Below are 15692 nucleotides of genomic sequence, written 5' to 3' on the forward strand. Positions count from 1 at the left end.
GTTTACCACTCTTGCTTGAATGTCACTTTGAGAAGCAGAAGTTGCTTACTCTGCAGTAGGTAAAAGTCACCTTTGACACCAACATTTATTTTATTACTCATGACGTTTCCTTTCTTTTCCAGCCAAATTAAAGTTTGGCAGATGGGTGGGGGTAATTTCCAATAGGTTGCCAAAGAAGACGGTTTATAGCGGGGAGTGGAAAATACAAAACAACAACAACCAAGAAAAAAAAAGAAAAAAAAAATCCTTTCTGCACGCATTGTCCTCTGACAGCTCTTATCAAAACTTCCAGATTTACATGTGACAGTATTCAAGAGCACCTTTTCAGAAAGTAGCACTGTGATCCCCAAGGCAATGATACTCTCTTTCCGACCATAGAGTTAACTTGTCCTCTTTCAGTCAATCATCCATTTCACTAGTGTTTTTTGATCATTTACTAGGCTCCAGGCACTGTGCCTGCCACCCTGGAGCCAGCAGTCTGCTTGGGGAGGAGGGGTACACGGTAGAACGTGTCTGAGAAAGGAAGGTGAGGGGGGCCCAGAGGAAGGGCAGCCCAGTGTGGGGAAGACAGGGGGGATGCTGAAGGATTGATGCCTCGACTGAGTTATGATGAATGGGTAGGAATTCGTCAGAAAAGGAGAGGGGAAAGGGTGCCAGAGCACTGGCAAAGTCACAGACATGTGATGTGTTCTGGGAACTATAAATTTCAGCAACCAGAGGTCAGGGCAAGGAAGGAAGAAGTGAGAGACCAGGCTGGAGAGGTAGGCAAGGGCTGGGCCGTGAAGGATGGGAAACGGACTTTCTCTGGAGGGCAGTGGGGGGAGGGCGTTACAGGGTCTTCCTGACAAACCTGCAATTCTCTAAAAAAAAGAGTCAGTCCTCTTCCACTCCATGCCCGTGTCAGGAAAGGCAGGAGGTCCAGACATGGGCTGTGTGAGAAGAGACCCCTTGGAGGGGCCAGAGGAAAAGCAGAGAGATATGCTGAGTGTGCGGGGAGAGAAGCCCTTTGTGGGAAGGCTGGAGAAATGGAGGGAGGAACCTCTCAGGCTGCCATGAGAAGGGGGCCCCCAGACCCAGTGGAGACACAAAGAGGGTCAGGAGCGCTGAGGCAAATGTCACTCATGCCTCCCCCAACCCCAAACAAACCAAACAAAGCAGCTGCGCTCAGTGGCCCCTCAGGAAGGCCAGTCATTTCCTGAGGAGATATGAGGCCGCCCAGGCATTGTTCCTGGTTTCCAGCATGGCCGCCATTACCTGACCAGCGCCTCGGCCAGTGTGTCCGCAGCGCCTGGAGAGGCTCCCAGTCGTGGTCTCTGCTTTTCACAGGGCGGGTCTCTCAACTGCGACTCCAGAGACGTGTCTTCTGCGCCCCCGGGGCATGGCCCCAACGCAGAACTAACCGCCAAAGTCTCCGCTCCTGTCAGGATGCAGCTGAGGTGGACCCCGTGGGGCACTATGTGGCCCGGAGCCCTGCTGACACTTCTGCTCTGTGAGTTCCCACTCTTGCTCAACATCACGTAAGCTTCTTGAGAAGGGAAGCTCATGCAATCAACGTATTTCTCCTGTCTTTTCCAGGTTCAAGCCTCAAAGGTCAAGAAAACTGTAAGTCGTGAGATTCCCATCTTGCTTCATTACCTCTTTCTGTGACTCTTTCTGCTTGTCAGGATTGGTGGGTGAAGAGAGGGGTGATTAGAAAGTGAGTGATTCCACAATTTTTGTTGTTGTTGTTGTTCTACCATAAATTTCTTTCTCTTTTTATTTTTAAGATTTGTTTATTTATTTTCGGTTTCGGCTGTGGTGGGTCTTATCGCTGCACTTGGGGTTTTTTCAGCTGCGGCGAGCAGAGATTACTCTCTAGCTGTGGTGCGTGGCGGGCTTCTCATTGTGGTGGCCTCTCTTGTTGTAGCCCACAGGCTGTTATTCCTCAGCACGTGGGATCTTCCCCGATCAGGAATCGCACTGCTGTCCCTCGCATTGCAAGGTGGATTCTTAACCACTGGACCACCAGGGAAGCCCTCTACCATAGCATATCTATTTTTCATATCCCCAATTGTTTTTATTAAAAAATGCTGCTGCTGCTGCTAAGTCGCTTCAGTCGTGTCCGACTCTGTGCCACCTCACAGACGGCAGCCCACCAGGCTCCCCCATCCCTGGGATTCTCTAGGCAAGAATACTGGAGTGGGTTGCCATTTCCTTCTCCAATGCCATTGCCTTCTCCAATTAAAAAATGAGCTACAATCAACTTGTTAGATTCATGAAGTCAGAACAGAGTTTAAATTGTCATTATGACTTCTCTCTTAAATGATCTAAAACAGATTAGATATCATCTCCCATCTATCCATGAGGCTATGATATCTAACATACCTGCAAATTATCTGCAAAATACCTGTAATATTTTGTTCTGGGGCACGGCAAGCGGGTTTTTGCCTGACTTTGAAATCTGGCCCGTCATCCACTTTAGAGCTGATTTTGAATCATTAAGATAAGCAGGTTTTGTTGTGCTTCATCTGGGACCGAGTGAAGTAAGGGACTGGGCGGGGTCCGGGGACTGAATAGAGGGAGAGCTCACAGAATGAGATGCCCTGGTCAGAGGTCACTTCAGTCGGCAGAAGCAGGGTGACTGGGTTGCTGCTTGGAGATGCCTTAAGTGCGTGGTGCTGGTTGTTGAGCCCCAGCTTGGAGCAGTCACTCGCGTGGGGAGGGCTCATGAGGCCGATCTGGCAGGTCTCCTGTGATAGCCCAAGTGCTTCGAAGGATGTTTGATCTCCACGGCAACCCACAGAATCAGGATGTCCATTAGCTTCATAATCAGACTAATTGACCGACGAAATCTCTGTCCCTCAGAGGAACTTGTCCAAAAAGAGCTGGTTAGAACATCGGCAATAGAACCTCCCCTTCTCAAAACCCGATTGTCTGGAGTCTGGAGCCACAGGCTTGACTCAAATCTTTAAAGCTGCTGTTGCTCTATCTCTTGGAGCCTTTTTTTTTTTTTTTTGAGGCACCTCTGTACAGTTATTTGTTTGTTTTAAAATTTTGCTTATTTTTGGCTGTGCTGAGTCTTCGTTGCTGTTTGGGGCTTTGTCTAGTTGCAGTGAGCAGGGGTTACTCTCCAGTTGCCGTGCCTGGACTTCTCATTGTGGTGGCTTCTTTGTTGCAAGAGCACAGTCTTTAGGAATTGTGGGTTCTGGAGTGAGCAGGCTCCGGTAGTTGTGGTTATGGGCGTAGTTGCCACAGTCCTCCCAGACCAGGGATCAAACCCATGTCCCCTGCATTGATAGGTGGACTCTCAACCACTGGACCTCTTTGAGCCTTTTTCTCAGTCTGTAGAATGAATGTGATGAGTCAGTATGAGATGAGATTAAAGAGGTGACTCACCTGCCCAACATGTAGTGGTTAGTCAAATAATGGTTTATCATGGTTCTAGCTCAGGGTTTCCCCAGTGGCTCATCAGCAAAGAATCCGCCTGCAAGGCAGGAGATTCGGGTTCGACCCATGGGTCTGGAAGATCCCCTGGAGAAGGAAATGGCAACCCACTCAAGTATTCTTGCCTGGAAAATCCCATGGACCGAGGAGCCTGGTGGACTACAGTTCTTGGGGTCTCAATGACTCAGTAACAACAATGATCCTAGTTCACCATCACCCTCATAGCTCCTCCTGTCTCTACCCACTGCAGCCTTGTGCCTCTGCTTTGGTCCAGACCACACCCTACCTCTGTGACTTCTTCAGCTCTCCGTTCTTCATCCCTGGGGAGCCCTGTGTCTTCTGCCCCCTGGGGCATGTACCAAGGTCACAGGATAAAAATCTCTGGGATGACCAAGCCCCATACCAAAATGTCATGTGCATTTTGGAAAAGAATTTCCAGACACGAGGCAGAATGAGATGAGAAGAAAGTTTTTTAGAGTGGGAGACGCTGTTAGAACAGCAGGCTGTCTCAAGGGAGAGACATTTCTGACAACCATTTCTCAGGCTAGTAGCCTGTTTTTATAGCCCCAGGACAGACAATTCCTACTGGAATGGTGGCATTGAGGTGATTGGTTAGGGTGCTATGTGTGTGTGTTAGTAGCTCAGTCGAGTCTGATTCTTTGAGATCCTATGGACTGCAGCACGCCAGGCCTCCCTGTCCACCACCAACTCCTGGAGTTTACCCAAACTCATGTCCATTGAGTCAGTCATGCCATCCAACCATCTCATCCTCTGTGGTCCCCTTCTCCTCCTGCCTTCAATCTTTCCCAGCATCAGGGTCTTTTCAAATGAGTCAGCTCTGCATCAGATAGGGTGGGTATTTTACCCAGTATTGGGTCAGGGAACTGGCCGGTTTAGATCTAGAGGCTCAAGGCAACAATTGCAGTGGGGCTTGGTCAGTCCCAGAGACTTTTATCCTGTGACCTTGGTACAGGGCTCCCACAGTCCCCGCCTCAGGGGGAAGTCAGTCACTCTTTGCCCACGTTTCCTGGAGAAAGGTCTTTGTAACTTTGGGGAAGACCTCAGGCTCTCCGACTGCCTCCTCAGGCCTCCATCCTATTTTACATAAGGTGCCTGTGCAGGGTCACCGCTGGGTGATGGCAGAGCCAGGTGGGGGGCCTGGGACTCAGGTCTACCATTCCTTAGACCACCCAGGACCATGTGCGTGACCTGCCACCCTGCTCCAGGATTGAGGTGCTTGGTCAGCCCTGGCCCTTCCTCTCCTTTCACCTCAGGCCCCCACCCAACCCTAGCTGGCCAGTCTCAGGAGATGACCTCAGCTCCCTCTTCACCTAGAACACAAGGCTGTCTGGAGGGCACTCCCTCCACTTCCCGCCCTGCCCCGGCTTCAGGCTTATCTGCCTCCCCACCCGTCCTCCCAGCTTCCCTCCTGGCTTCAGAGGCCATGTCTACCCTGCAGCTGGGTAGGGCCAGCTGGTCCACCTGGGCTCTGAGCCCATCCCTGGCATCACCCCCTCCCCCAGAATCTCACGCTGTCACCGACTGATCCCCCTACCCCACTTTTAGTAGCTACCCCCGGCTTTGTGGCTCTTTCAGTCTACAAGTGTGATTAGTAACACTTTATTTTAGGAAAAAGAAAAATCACAAACAAACCCCCCCGTTTATCTTCTGTCCCCCTATCTATCTACTTCCTTCCTCAGTCAAACCTCTGAAGCCTTGTTTCTTTAATTTAATTATTTATTTCTTTATTTTGGGGCTGCTTGGTATTCGGAATCTTAGTTCCCTGACCGGGCAATTGAACCCATGCCCTCTGCAGTGGAAGCATGGAGTGTTAACCACTGAACCATCAGGGAAATCCTCTGAAGCCAGGATTCTAATCACTTCTCTGCTTCCTCACCTCTCAGTCGACCCTACCAGGCAGGTCTGGCTTTGGCCCCTACACCTCCTGAATCCTCACTAAGAGGAGATGCCAAATATCATGAACACGTCCAGATCTTAGCCTTCAGGACCCCAGTGTTTGCACAAAGCATCTCTCTTTGGCCTTGTAAATCCTCTTCCCTGGTGTTCTCCTACCTTTCTGGTGCAGAGACTTGGACTTTTTCCCCAGGGAGACTTGGACTTTCCCAGAGTCTGATCCTCGCTGAAGCTCATCTCCTCCTCCCTCCCCCAACACACACCTCCACATGCCCACCCTCCAGTTCCATTCCAGCTCTGGCTGCTCCACTGATGGTCAGGCTTCCTCCGGGGCCACGGCTGACATTTCCTCCTAGTCATCCCCCAGGGCCCTCAAACCAGCTGCAGCACCAGGACTTTGTCCCGCCCTTATCTTTGTCTGGCTTTGTCTCCTTTAGTCGGCTGTACCTCTATCCTCCCCCCCAGGGACCTAATCCAGGAACCTTACCTTCCACCCTTTACTTCAATCCCCATGGCCAATCAAACAGGTCAAATACATATAACAAATATTATTATTATTTTATACTTTTTTGGCTGCACCGCATGGCATGTAGGATCTTAGTTCCTTCACCAGGGATGGAACCCATGCCCTTGCAGTACGTTCATGATGTTGTACAAATATCACCACTGTCTAGCTCCAGAACATTTTCTTCACCCTCAAAAAAGCAAAGTCCTTCTGCATCCAGTAAACATTTCTCAAGCCTATCCCTGCCCCTCAGCCCACTGTGTCTGCCCGAGCTGAGGCCACATCAGCTTTCACCTGAACCTTCATGCACGTAGTTATAGCCTCCCCTTCCAGCCCACAGTGATCTTTCTAAAGTTCCTGTCATCCTCTTACCCTCCACCCCTCCCAAGACCCTGGGGACAGCGCCCAACGGGTCAGCATGGTGGACAAAGCCCTCTGTTCTGGCCCCTCCTACCTGTCCCCACACTCTGGTTCCTATAACCACCTGTGCCTGGAATTCATTGATTTCTCCTGCCCCTGTGCTCTGGTACATGCTGTTCTCCTGCCCCGACTCCCCCACCCATCCCTTCTGTCCTGGTCCAAGGCTCAGTTCCGGGGTCACTTCCTTCAGACTTGCCTTGGCCTCTCCTGGGCACCCCTTCCTCCTGGCCTTACACCACTTAGTCCAGCTGTCTGGGTCCCCAGCAGCCTGCACGTCTAGGACAACAGGGCTGCTTTCTCGTTCACCTTGTGATCCCAGCACCTGGCACCAGGTGCTCAGGAAATGTTTTCCTGAAAGAAACTTGAACTGAACTTGGAGGTGCCTGAGATTCAGGGGAGCTGGGTCAGCACACTCCAGGCTGAGCTTCATGGGTCACCAGGTCCTTCGTGTTTCGTGGCTCCCTGTATTTTCCTGATAGTGGTGGATGGTCCCTCCTTCTCTACCACCCACCCCCAGCCACCCACTTCTTTCTGAGTCATTTCCAGGTGGAGGGCTGAGGAGCTGACTGTCGTGATGCCTCATCTTCCCCAGAGCATCAGTATCCGCTGACTACTGGCCTGAGGTGGCGGGAAGCAGGGCCCTTTGTTTTAGGCTGTGGGGCCTTGGCGCTGTGGTCCCCCGGTGTCTCATCTGAGCTGTGGTGATTCTCTTGATTTGGATCTTCTCCATCTGCCTTCATCTCTCCAGGTTAAAAAAAAATCTGTCCTCTTTGAGCTTCCCTGGTGGGTCAGATGGTAAAGAATCTGCCTGCAATGCCGGAAACCCTGGTCAATCCTGGGGTCGGGAAGATTCCCCTGGAGAAGGAAGTGGCAACCTCTTCAAGTATTCTTGCCTGGGAAATCCCATGGACAGAGCAGCCTGGAGGGCTACAGTCCACGGGGTTGCAAAGAGTTGGACACGACTGAGCAACTAGCAATTCACTTCTCAACCGTGTCCTTTTCATTACAGTTCTGAACCTTTGGTGTCCTCTCTCCAGAAAGACACACACTTGCATATAATTGGAGGTGGTTCATGGGTCCCCTAACACCTCTCTGTGAACCTCAGGGAGGCCTGGGTTGTAGCAATCACTCTGTTTTATAAATAATGAGCCCTACACACAGTAATCTAGTTTGGCTGCTCCTGGAAAGTTTATTCACAAAGAGGATATTATTTTCCATATTATCTTAATGATCGCGTCCCTGGAGGCTCAGCTGTAAAGAATCCGCCTGCCAATGCAGAAGATACAGGAGATTCAGGTTCGATCCCTGGGTCAAGAAGGTCCCCTGGAGAGGGAAATGGCAACCCACTCCAGTATTCTTGCCTAGGAAATCCCATGGACAGGGGAGACTGGTGGGCTGCCGTCCAAAGAGTTGCAAAGACTTGGACACGACTGAGAGACTGCGCACACGTGTCTTAAGAATCAGGTTTTTCTGAGATTTTTGAAGGTTGTGTGGTGTATTTGTTATCTATCACTCCTTAACAAATCATCCCCAAACTCAGTGGTTTAAGATAATGTATCATCTCACGCAGTTTCTGAGGGGCAGGAGTCTGGGAATGGCTTAGTTGGGTGGTGCTGACTCAGGGTTTGTCTGGAAGTTGCAGGTAAAATATTGGTCAGGGTTATGGTTTACCCGAGGGCTTGTTGGATGCTGTGGATTCTACCTTTAAGCCCACTCATGAGGCCATTCCTCACCATGTGGGTCTCTGCAGAGGGAGGCTCATGACGTGGCAGCTGGCTTTGCGCAGAGTGGGTGATCCCAGAAGAGGAGGGGGTACCCAAGAGGAAAAATGCAATTACAAACTAATCTCAAAAGTGACCTACTAGCACTTCTGCAATATCGTTGTTCCTGAGACCAACCCTGGTCTGATGTGGGAGGAGACCACTGGCTGGTGTTTTCGACAGTAGAAGGCAGGGCTCGCTGGGGGGCCCTCTTGAAGACTGGAAACTGGAAGGGTGTTGGTGAAGGTGGTGGTCATGGTGATAAAACCGAGGCTGCTGGTCTGTTGCATCAAGTCAAGGAGCTGGGAGAGCTGGGATTCGTATCTTGATACATTTTATAAATGCTTCCCCTTCTTCTGTCCTGCCTTCCCTTCTTCTTCCTTGTCTGCTCCCACTGGCTGGCTGTGGAAGTGTGAGATCCCTACCAGCGAATCAGCTGAGTTAATTTATTAAGCAGATGTGTGTTAGATTTGCTTAGAAAAAAACAAGGTGGCGGAAGCGCCTTATGTTAGTGAACATCCTCCTCTCGAAAAACCAGTTATCCGATGCTTTAGCTGAGTTTGCTGTTAACTGGTTAGACAGTGGTAGAGTGCCCTAGGGCTGGTCAGTAGGAGACTCTGGCAGGGCTGGCGCTGAGGCTGGAAGACCTGGAGTGGGTAAGAGTGTTGAAGTGTAGACTGCGAGCCCCAGGTGGGCAGAAACTGCCAGTCCCACCCTTCTCTGAGCCCCCAGCATTGGGTCCAGTGCCTGGCACAGAGACGGCTCCTCCAGGATCTGCTGAATGCGTGATGCTAAGGAAGTGGGAAGGAGATGTCAATCAGGGGCCAGGCACTGGGCAAAGTGGACCTGCCCCTTCAGTGCTCTCAGCCACATTGGTTTGGTCATTATTGTTTGAGATTAAAATACCAGGGAAGGCAAGTATTAGTGTTCCTTCTTTATAGGAGGAGAGGAGGTATCCTGGAAGGGTTAGATAACTCCCAGTGACACCCAGCTAATGGCTGTGGGACCAGGGGTTTGGACCAGGTGTGTCTGACTCTGCTTTCTTCCTGGTTCCAGTTCTGTGTCCCAGTGTATCAGGCATGGGTGTGCATTTCATTCAGATGATGACAGTAAAGTAGCCCAAACCAGAGGGGTAACTAACACCAGGAGTCTGGAGAAGTTGTTGTAAGTCACCTTAGAAATTAAAAAATATATTTTAAAAAATTATTTATTTGGCTATGCTGGGTCTTCATTGCTGTGAGGGGTTTTCTCTAGTTGTGGTGAATGGGGGCTACTCTTCAGTTGCAGTGGCTTCTCTCGTTGAAACGCACGGGCTCTAGGGCACACAGGCTCGGTAGTTGTAGCTCCTGGGCTCTAAAGCTGAGGCTTGGTAGTTGTGGCCCATGAGTTTAGTTGCTTCATCAAATGTGGGATCTTCCAGGATCCAGATCAGGTATTGAACCTATGTTTCCTGCTTTGTTAGGGGGACTCTTTACCTCTGAGCCACGAGGGAAACCCTGTTTTGTTTTGTTTTGTTTTTCCCCTGAAAAAAATTTGCTACAAATATGACTTCAAGAAAGAGCTTTAGAGAGTGCAAGACTCAACAGCTGGCTTTATACCTGTAACTGACAGAATCTAGCTGACATTTCGAAAGCGCTTTGTGCCAGGAACTGTGCTCCAAGGACTTAAACTGTTTCTCTTTTACACTTACTATTATTATGCCCATTGTGACTTCCCTGGTGGCTCAGTGGTAAAGAATCCGCCTGCCAAGTAGGAGACTCAGGCTCAATCCCCGGGTCAGAAAGAGCCCCTGGAGAAGGAAACAGCAACCCACTCCAGTATTCTTGTCTGGGAAACCCTATGGACAGAAGAGCCTGTCAGGCTACAGTCCATGGGATTGCAAGAGTTGGATATGACTTTAGCCACTAAACAAAAATGTCCATTGTATGGATAAGCAAACTGAGGCTCAGAGAAGCTCAGTAACTTATCTAAAGACACACAGATTGTGCGCAGAGATGGGATTTGGTCCAGGAAGTCTGACTCTGCACTCATCCCCTGCTCTCTACTATCTCCTGATAGAATCACTGTACTAAACATCATCACTTAAAATGAAGGAGAAGGTACTGAAGGAGTAGGGAGACTTATCTGTCCTTACCTGGGAAGGGAATGTATTAATTGATGGGAAAATAACATGGTTAAAAGAAACTTCTGTTCTGAGAGCTCACCCAATAAGCTCCTCAGACCAGGACCTGCAAGACAAAAAAGGGAGTTCTGAAGATTAATGGTGTAAGAAATGCATCTAAACAATCACTTTGTTTCATCTCGTGACTAATCAGATACAAGATGCTCAGAAATAAAGGCACAAGGACGGACTGTTCTATTCAGTTAAAACCTGGGACATGTTGAAGTTAAATTTTAAGTTGTTCAAAAAAGATTTGATGTTATGAAAAGAGAGAGAAAGAAAGACAATTTTTTTGTTTTTTTGCCAGTATCTCTGGCTAGCTACCTGGCTATACCTTTTGCTGTCTGTAAAATGATTTGGGACCACTTATAAAAATTATGTATATTACTGTTCAATAGGATAAAATAAGAAAAGCAGAGTGAGAAGAAAATTTAGGCAGTCAAATAAAACCATGACTCTTTTAGCACAGAAAAATGCATCCCAAAGGTTGTTAGAGGTAAAATTGGGGGCTTGTACTTCTTAGCAGTCAAAGTGAAAGAGGGAAGCAAGATCCGTGAGAAAATGTGGTTTCAAGTTCTCACTCATCTGGTGAGGCTTCTGACTTCATCAGTTAGAAAACATGAGCTGAGACTGTGCTGATTTGGTGAGGCTAGGGTTGGGGGATGGAGGGGACGGCGGTGTTGGGGGGATGGGGGGGAGGGGTTGGGGCGGAGGGTGGGGGAAGGTGGCGGAGGGTGGCGGAGCATTTCCTGGACGTCGCCACGTGATTTCAGAACAGTGGTAGCCATCACTTATCCCACAATTACTGTGTGCCAGGCACTGCACTGGGTGCTTTCTACTCTTCTGTCTTACAACAACCTACTATGTACGTATTAACCTCATTTTAGAGATGAGGAAGTTGAATTCAGAGAGGTTAATCACCCAAGGTCACATAGTAAGTGTGACCCGAGCCGTGAGCGTTCCTCTGCCCCAGTCCTAGGCTCTCTCCAGGGCCACGATGCGGCGGCTCACTGGCTGCACACATCTCCTGGACATGCTTCAGTTGTCACACTCTGAAGCCTGCCACCTTGTCACGGTGGGAATATGAGCCACTTAGTACCAGCTGCCCTCTGCTTGACCCACCGCGCATAGTCATCACCCGCTTGGGACCCCTGGACACTCTATTGTGCAGGAGGTGATGATACCCATCTGATGATGATGGTGATGTTGTTCCTGAGATAACAGATGGGTGGTTCTGCTCTCCTTCCCCTCGGCCCTTAGCCTTCACCATCAACAGCATCCACATGCAGATCCTGCCGCAAAACATGGTGCAAAACGGGGAGAACCTGACCCTGCAGTGCCTCGTGGATGTCAGCACCACCTCGCCGGTCCAGCCTCTGCACCAGGTGCTGTTCTACAAGGATGATGTGCTGCTTCACAACGTCTCCTCCAGGACAAACAGAGAGAGTTATTTGGTTCCCCACGTCCGGGTCTGCGACTCAGGGAGATACAAATGCACCGTGAAACTGAACAACAAGGAGAAAGCGACGCCAGAGTATGAGGTGTGGGTGAAAGGTGAGAGCCTGCAAAAGAACACGGTTTGGGAGGGTGAATCATGAACACGTGCTAAAGAAGAGGGACTGAATGAGTCACGACACGCTGGACCTCCCTGCCGATCCACCACCCTTCTCACTGGTGTGCTTGACGTTTTCCCAACCTCGACATGCGGGCAGTAGACACACTCCTGATACACCAGGCTTTTCCTAACCTCCTTGCCTTTGCACGGGCTTCCCCTGTGGCTCAGCTGGTAAAGAATCCACCTGCAATGCAGGAGACCGGGGTTCAATCCCTGGGTTGGGAAGATCCGCTGGAGAAGGGAATGGCTACCCACTCCAGTATTCTGGCCTAGAGAATTCCATGGGCTGTATAGTCCATGGGGTCACAAAGAGTGAGCAACTTCCACTTCACTTCACTTGCCTTTGCACATGCTATCTGCTCTCCCTAGAACTCCCTCTTCATCTCCACTTATGAATTCTCTCTCCTTGAACACTCAACTCAGTGATCGCTTCTCTGACATTTTTCCCAAACAAAATTGATCTCCCCCAGGGTGCTGGTCCTTATAGCTCTTGTCCCTCTCTGCATTCAGTGGTATTTGTATAAAGGTCAGGACTCTTGGTGTTGACACTGGATTCTTCAGTTGCTCCGCTTAGTTTCGGTCTGGACAAGTCCCTTACCTTCTCTACACTTTAAAATTCTCATCAGTGAAATGAAGATAATAATACTACCTCAGGAAGTTACTGAGAGGATTAAAAGATTCTGTGTTGGTAAAGATAGTGCAATTTCCAGCACATAATGAGTCTCAAATAAGCTACAATTACTATTTCACTCAATAATGCAACCTTCTCACACATCTGGTTGCTCTCCAGACTGTGAGATCCTGAGGAAAGAGGTGATGTTTAGTCTTTTTTTTTTTTAATATCTCAAAAAAATCTAGCTCATAATAGGCACTCAATAAATGATTGTGGAATAAACCCAGTTGAAAAGAGCAAGTAGAAATAGAGATGGAGAAACAAGAAAAATGTATCATTGGGGGAAATTTGGGTCACACAGTTCCATCCATCCATTTTTTCATTGGTTTGCTCTCTCAAGAAGCATGTCTCAAGGTTGCAGATCAGGAAGGAAAAAAAAAAGGTGCTAGACATGAAAATGCATCAGGCATATCCTAGCTCTGGATGCAATTATAGTCCTGGAAGGAAGAGATATATTTAACAAATCACTGCAGTCCAACAGTCATTTGATCTGACTGCCTTGGGAGCACAGCAGTGAGAAGAAACAATTCGGCCTAGAGGAGTTAGGGACGGCCTCCCAGAAAATGGACACCGGGTTCAGATACAAAAGATCACGTAGGAATTATCTTGATGGCCAAATGGTGCCAAGGACAGAGAAAAGGGATATAGCATAAGAGTGAAAGTGCAGAGGCTGAGAAAGAAGTTGCTCTCCCAGCAGAGTGCCCCTGGATCTGTAGGCAAGTTTTCATTTCCTGTCTCTAAAGTCAAGATCACTGGGTATCTCTGCATACCCTTGAATGTTGTTTGTTTTGAGGATTAAATGGGGAGCAGAGGAAGTGATCCAGTGCTGGATGAATGAATGGCCCACCATGTACTAGGTGCTTGGCCAGACCATCCTTAGAAAGAAATAATCCTTTCAGCAAGCAGGAAACAGGAAGAACCAGTGGGCAAGTGTTTGGGGGGCATCTTCCTCTCAGAAGTATACGACCTCTGACCACCTTCCCGTCAGGGTTTGAGGCTTACACGGGAGGACATGACTGTGTCACCCTCCAGGCCGGTTCATCCTCTGGGCATCCTGGGCATCCCGTGGACCATCGCGGCATGGCTGGCCGGACATCCCTCTGTATCACCAGGGGCCACAGCCACAGGGAAGCAGAGCAGCACTTCAGCGTCTCCACTGGGGACAGGGGAGGAGCCAACGGGTCCCCAGGTTCACAGTAGTGATGAGGAAAGAGTGGCAGGCCAAGACTTTGGGAAACAGATGTTGAAAAGAAATGTGCCAGAAACTTGGGATTTTTTAACGGACACAGTTTGTGAATTCAGCCCCGTTCTTCCTGGACAGCTGCTGCCATAACTGTCATTTCTGCATCATTGAGCTCACTTCTGTGATCAGAACAGTCATTCATACCATTGTTACTTCCAGTAATAAGAACTTATTCAGGCCCTCACAAGACAAGATAAACGGTTCTGAGCATGTCACATGCATTTCATTTTATTCCTGCAACGGCACCGAGAGATCAGCCTGGTTCTTCCTGTGTACCAGTGTCGATGTTGGAGCTCAGAGAGGTTGGTTGGTCTGGTCATATCAAACACAGAGCCAGAGTCAGAACCTAGATCTATCTGACTCTGCGGTTGGCCTCTCTAACTCTTTTTTAGGATAGGAGGTCTTTGAGGCAGAGAAAAGACAATCCATTCATTCATTAACTGTTTATCAAGTGCCCATTCTGATGAAGACCCAACCATGAGTACAACATGGTCCCATCCCTTGATCCCTTCTCCTGGGGAATCTTGTGTAGGGGCAGGGGAGCACCTTCACCAGAAGTGACAGCAGAGGTGGAGCACATGCAAATCTCCTCCCCAAGAGGACAGCTCTCCATTTCTCCCTTATTTTTAAAAAAAAAATTTATTTTTATTAATTTTTTTTTAAACACCAAAAGCATTTTGTATTTGTGGTATAGCCGATTAACAAGGTTGTGATAGTTTTAGGTGAACAGCGAAGGGATTCAGACATACATATACACGTATCCATTGTTTATCTCTGACCTGGGCGGGTCAAGGAAAAAGATTCATGAGTGATGCGGGCAGGTGGCACATTCAGGAAGAGGCAGATTTAGGATACGAGCACGTCTGTCTGACCCCAAGATGGAGTCCATAGCCCTTGGACCCAGGGGCCTGGACAGGACAGCTCATCTCAGCCAGACTCTCCCAGCTCCCTCTAATCTGACCCCAGCTCACCACCTGCTGTATTTTCCCCTCCAGCCCTTCCTCTGCTCTAGACAGCCCTCCTGAAAAGCCACTCATATCCCTTAGCACAAGCAGATCCCAAGGCCCTGAAATGCCTGTCCTTGGCCCCCATCTCACTTCATCTGTCCAAGTAACCTCCTTCCTCCAAGAATCCTCTCAGGTGCTTTTCCTTTCTAGGATCTTCTTGACTCCTCAGGCAAAGAGGGACTCCTCCTTTCCCGACTGCTCCCTCGGTTACTGTCTCTGTGAGGCACTCTAATTCCTAGTTATTATCAGCTTTGCTTTTTAAACTGAGGCCACACCTGCTTCCTCTCCCTGCACCACCCCCTGCCTCTGGCTGTAAAGTCACACAGACCTGGGGGTGAGTCTCAGTTGCTCTGGGGCTTGAAGGCTGTGAGCTTCTGGGTGAGCCTTGAACCTCTCGGAGTGTCACCTTCTTCATCTGTAAAATGGACATAATTTTCTCTTTCCTGCCCTCCCCAGAGATTTACTATGAGAATTACAAAATGGAGTCATGGATAGAAAGTTAATCCTAGCTTGTTGTTGGTGTTCAATATATTGTAACAACCACCACAGTAATACTGATGAATACTGGAGCCTTTGTTTTGTTCTTAACTATGTTGGTTGAGATGACTTGACTTCCCAGTGGATTATAAACTTTGAAAGCATCAACCACATCTTAGACATCAGTTCAGTTCAGTCGCTCAGTCGTGTCCGACTCTTTGCGACCCCGTGAATCACAGCACGCCAGGCCTCCCTGTCCATCACCAACTCCCGGAGTTCACTCAGACTCACGTCCATCAAGTCAGTGACGCCATCCAGTCATCTCATCCTCTGTCGTCCCCTTCTCCTCCTGGCCCCAATCCCTCCTAGCATCAGAGTCTTTTCCAATGAGTCAACTCTTCGCATGAGGTTGCCAAAGTACTGGAACTTCACCTTTAGCATCAGTCCTTCCAAAGAAATCCCAGGGCTGATCTCCTTCAGAATGGACTGATTGG

At 49.1% G+C, this 15692-nt stretch overlaps 1 protein-coding gene across 5 annotated transcripts in view; it reads left to right on the forward strand.

Moving 5' to 3' along the window:
* The first annotated feature begins 1225 nt into the window (after positions 1-1225).
* Positions 1226-15692, forward strand: part of PECAM1 (platelet and endothelial cell adhesion molecule 1) — a 66274-nt gene continuing 51807 nt past the window's right edge. For 3 of the 5 annotated variants that reach the window (XM_040244976.1, XM_040244977.1, XM_040244978.1), the window contains exons 1-3: positions 1226-1489; positions 1576-1602; positions 11444-11737. In XM_040244976.1, coding sequence (XP_040100910.1) covers positions 1426-1489; positions 1576-1602; positions 11444-11737 — 385 coding nt within the window. In that variant the 5' untranslated portion in view covers positions 1226-1425. The remainder of the gene's footprint in view (positions 1490-1575; positions 1603-11443; positions 11738-15692) is intronic. The other 2 variants (XM_040244975.1, XM_040244979.1) reach the window with 2 other exon arrangements.

The sequence above is a fragment of the Oryx dammah genome, unplaced genomic scaffold (assembly GCF_014754425.2).
Source record: "Oryx dammah isolate SB20612 unplaced genomic scaffold, SCBI_Odam_1.1 HiC_scaffold_8, whole genome shotgun sequence".
NCBI classification, from domain to species: Eukaryota; Metazoa; Chordata; class Mammalia; order Artiodactyla; family Bovidae; genus Oryx; species Oryx dammah.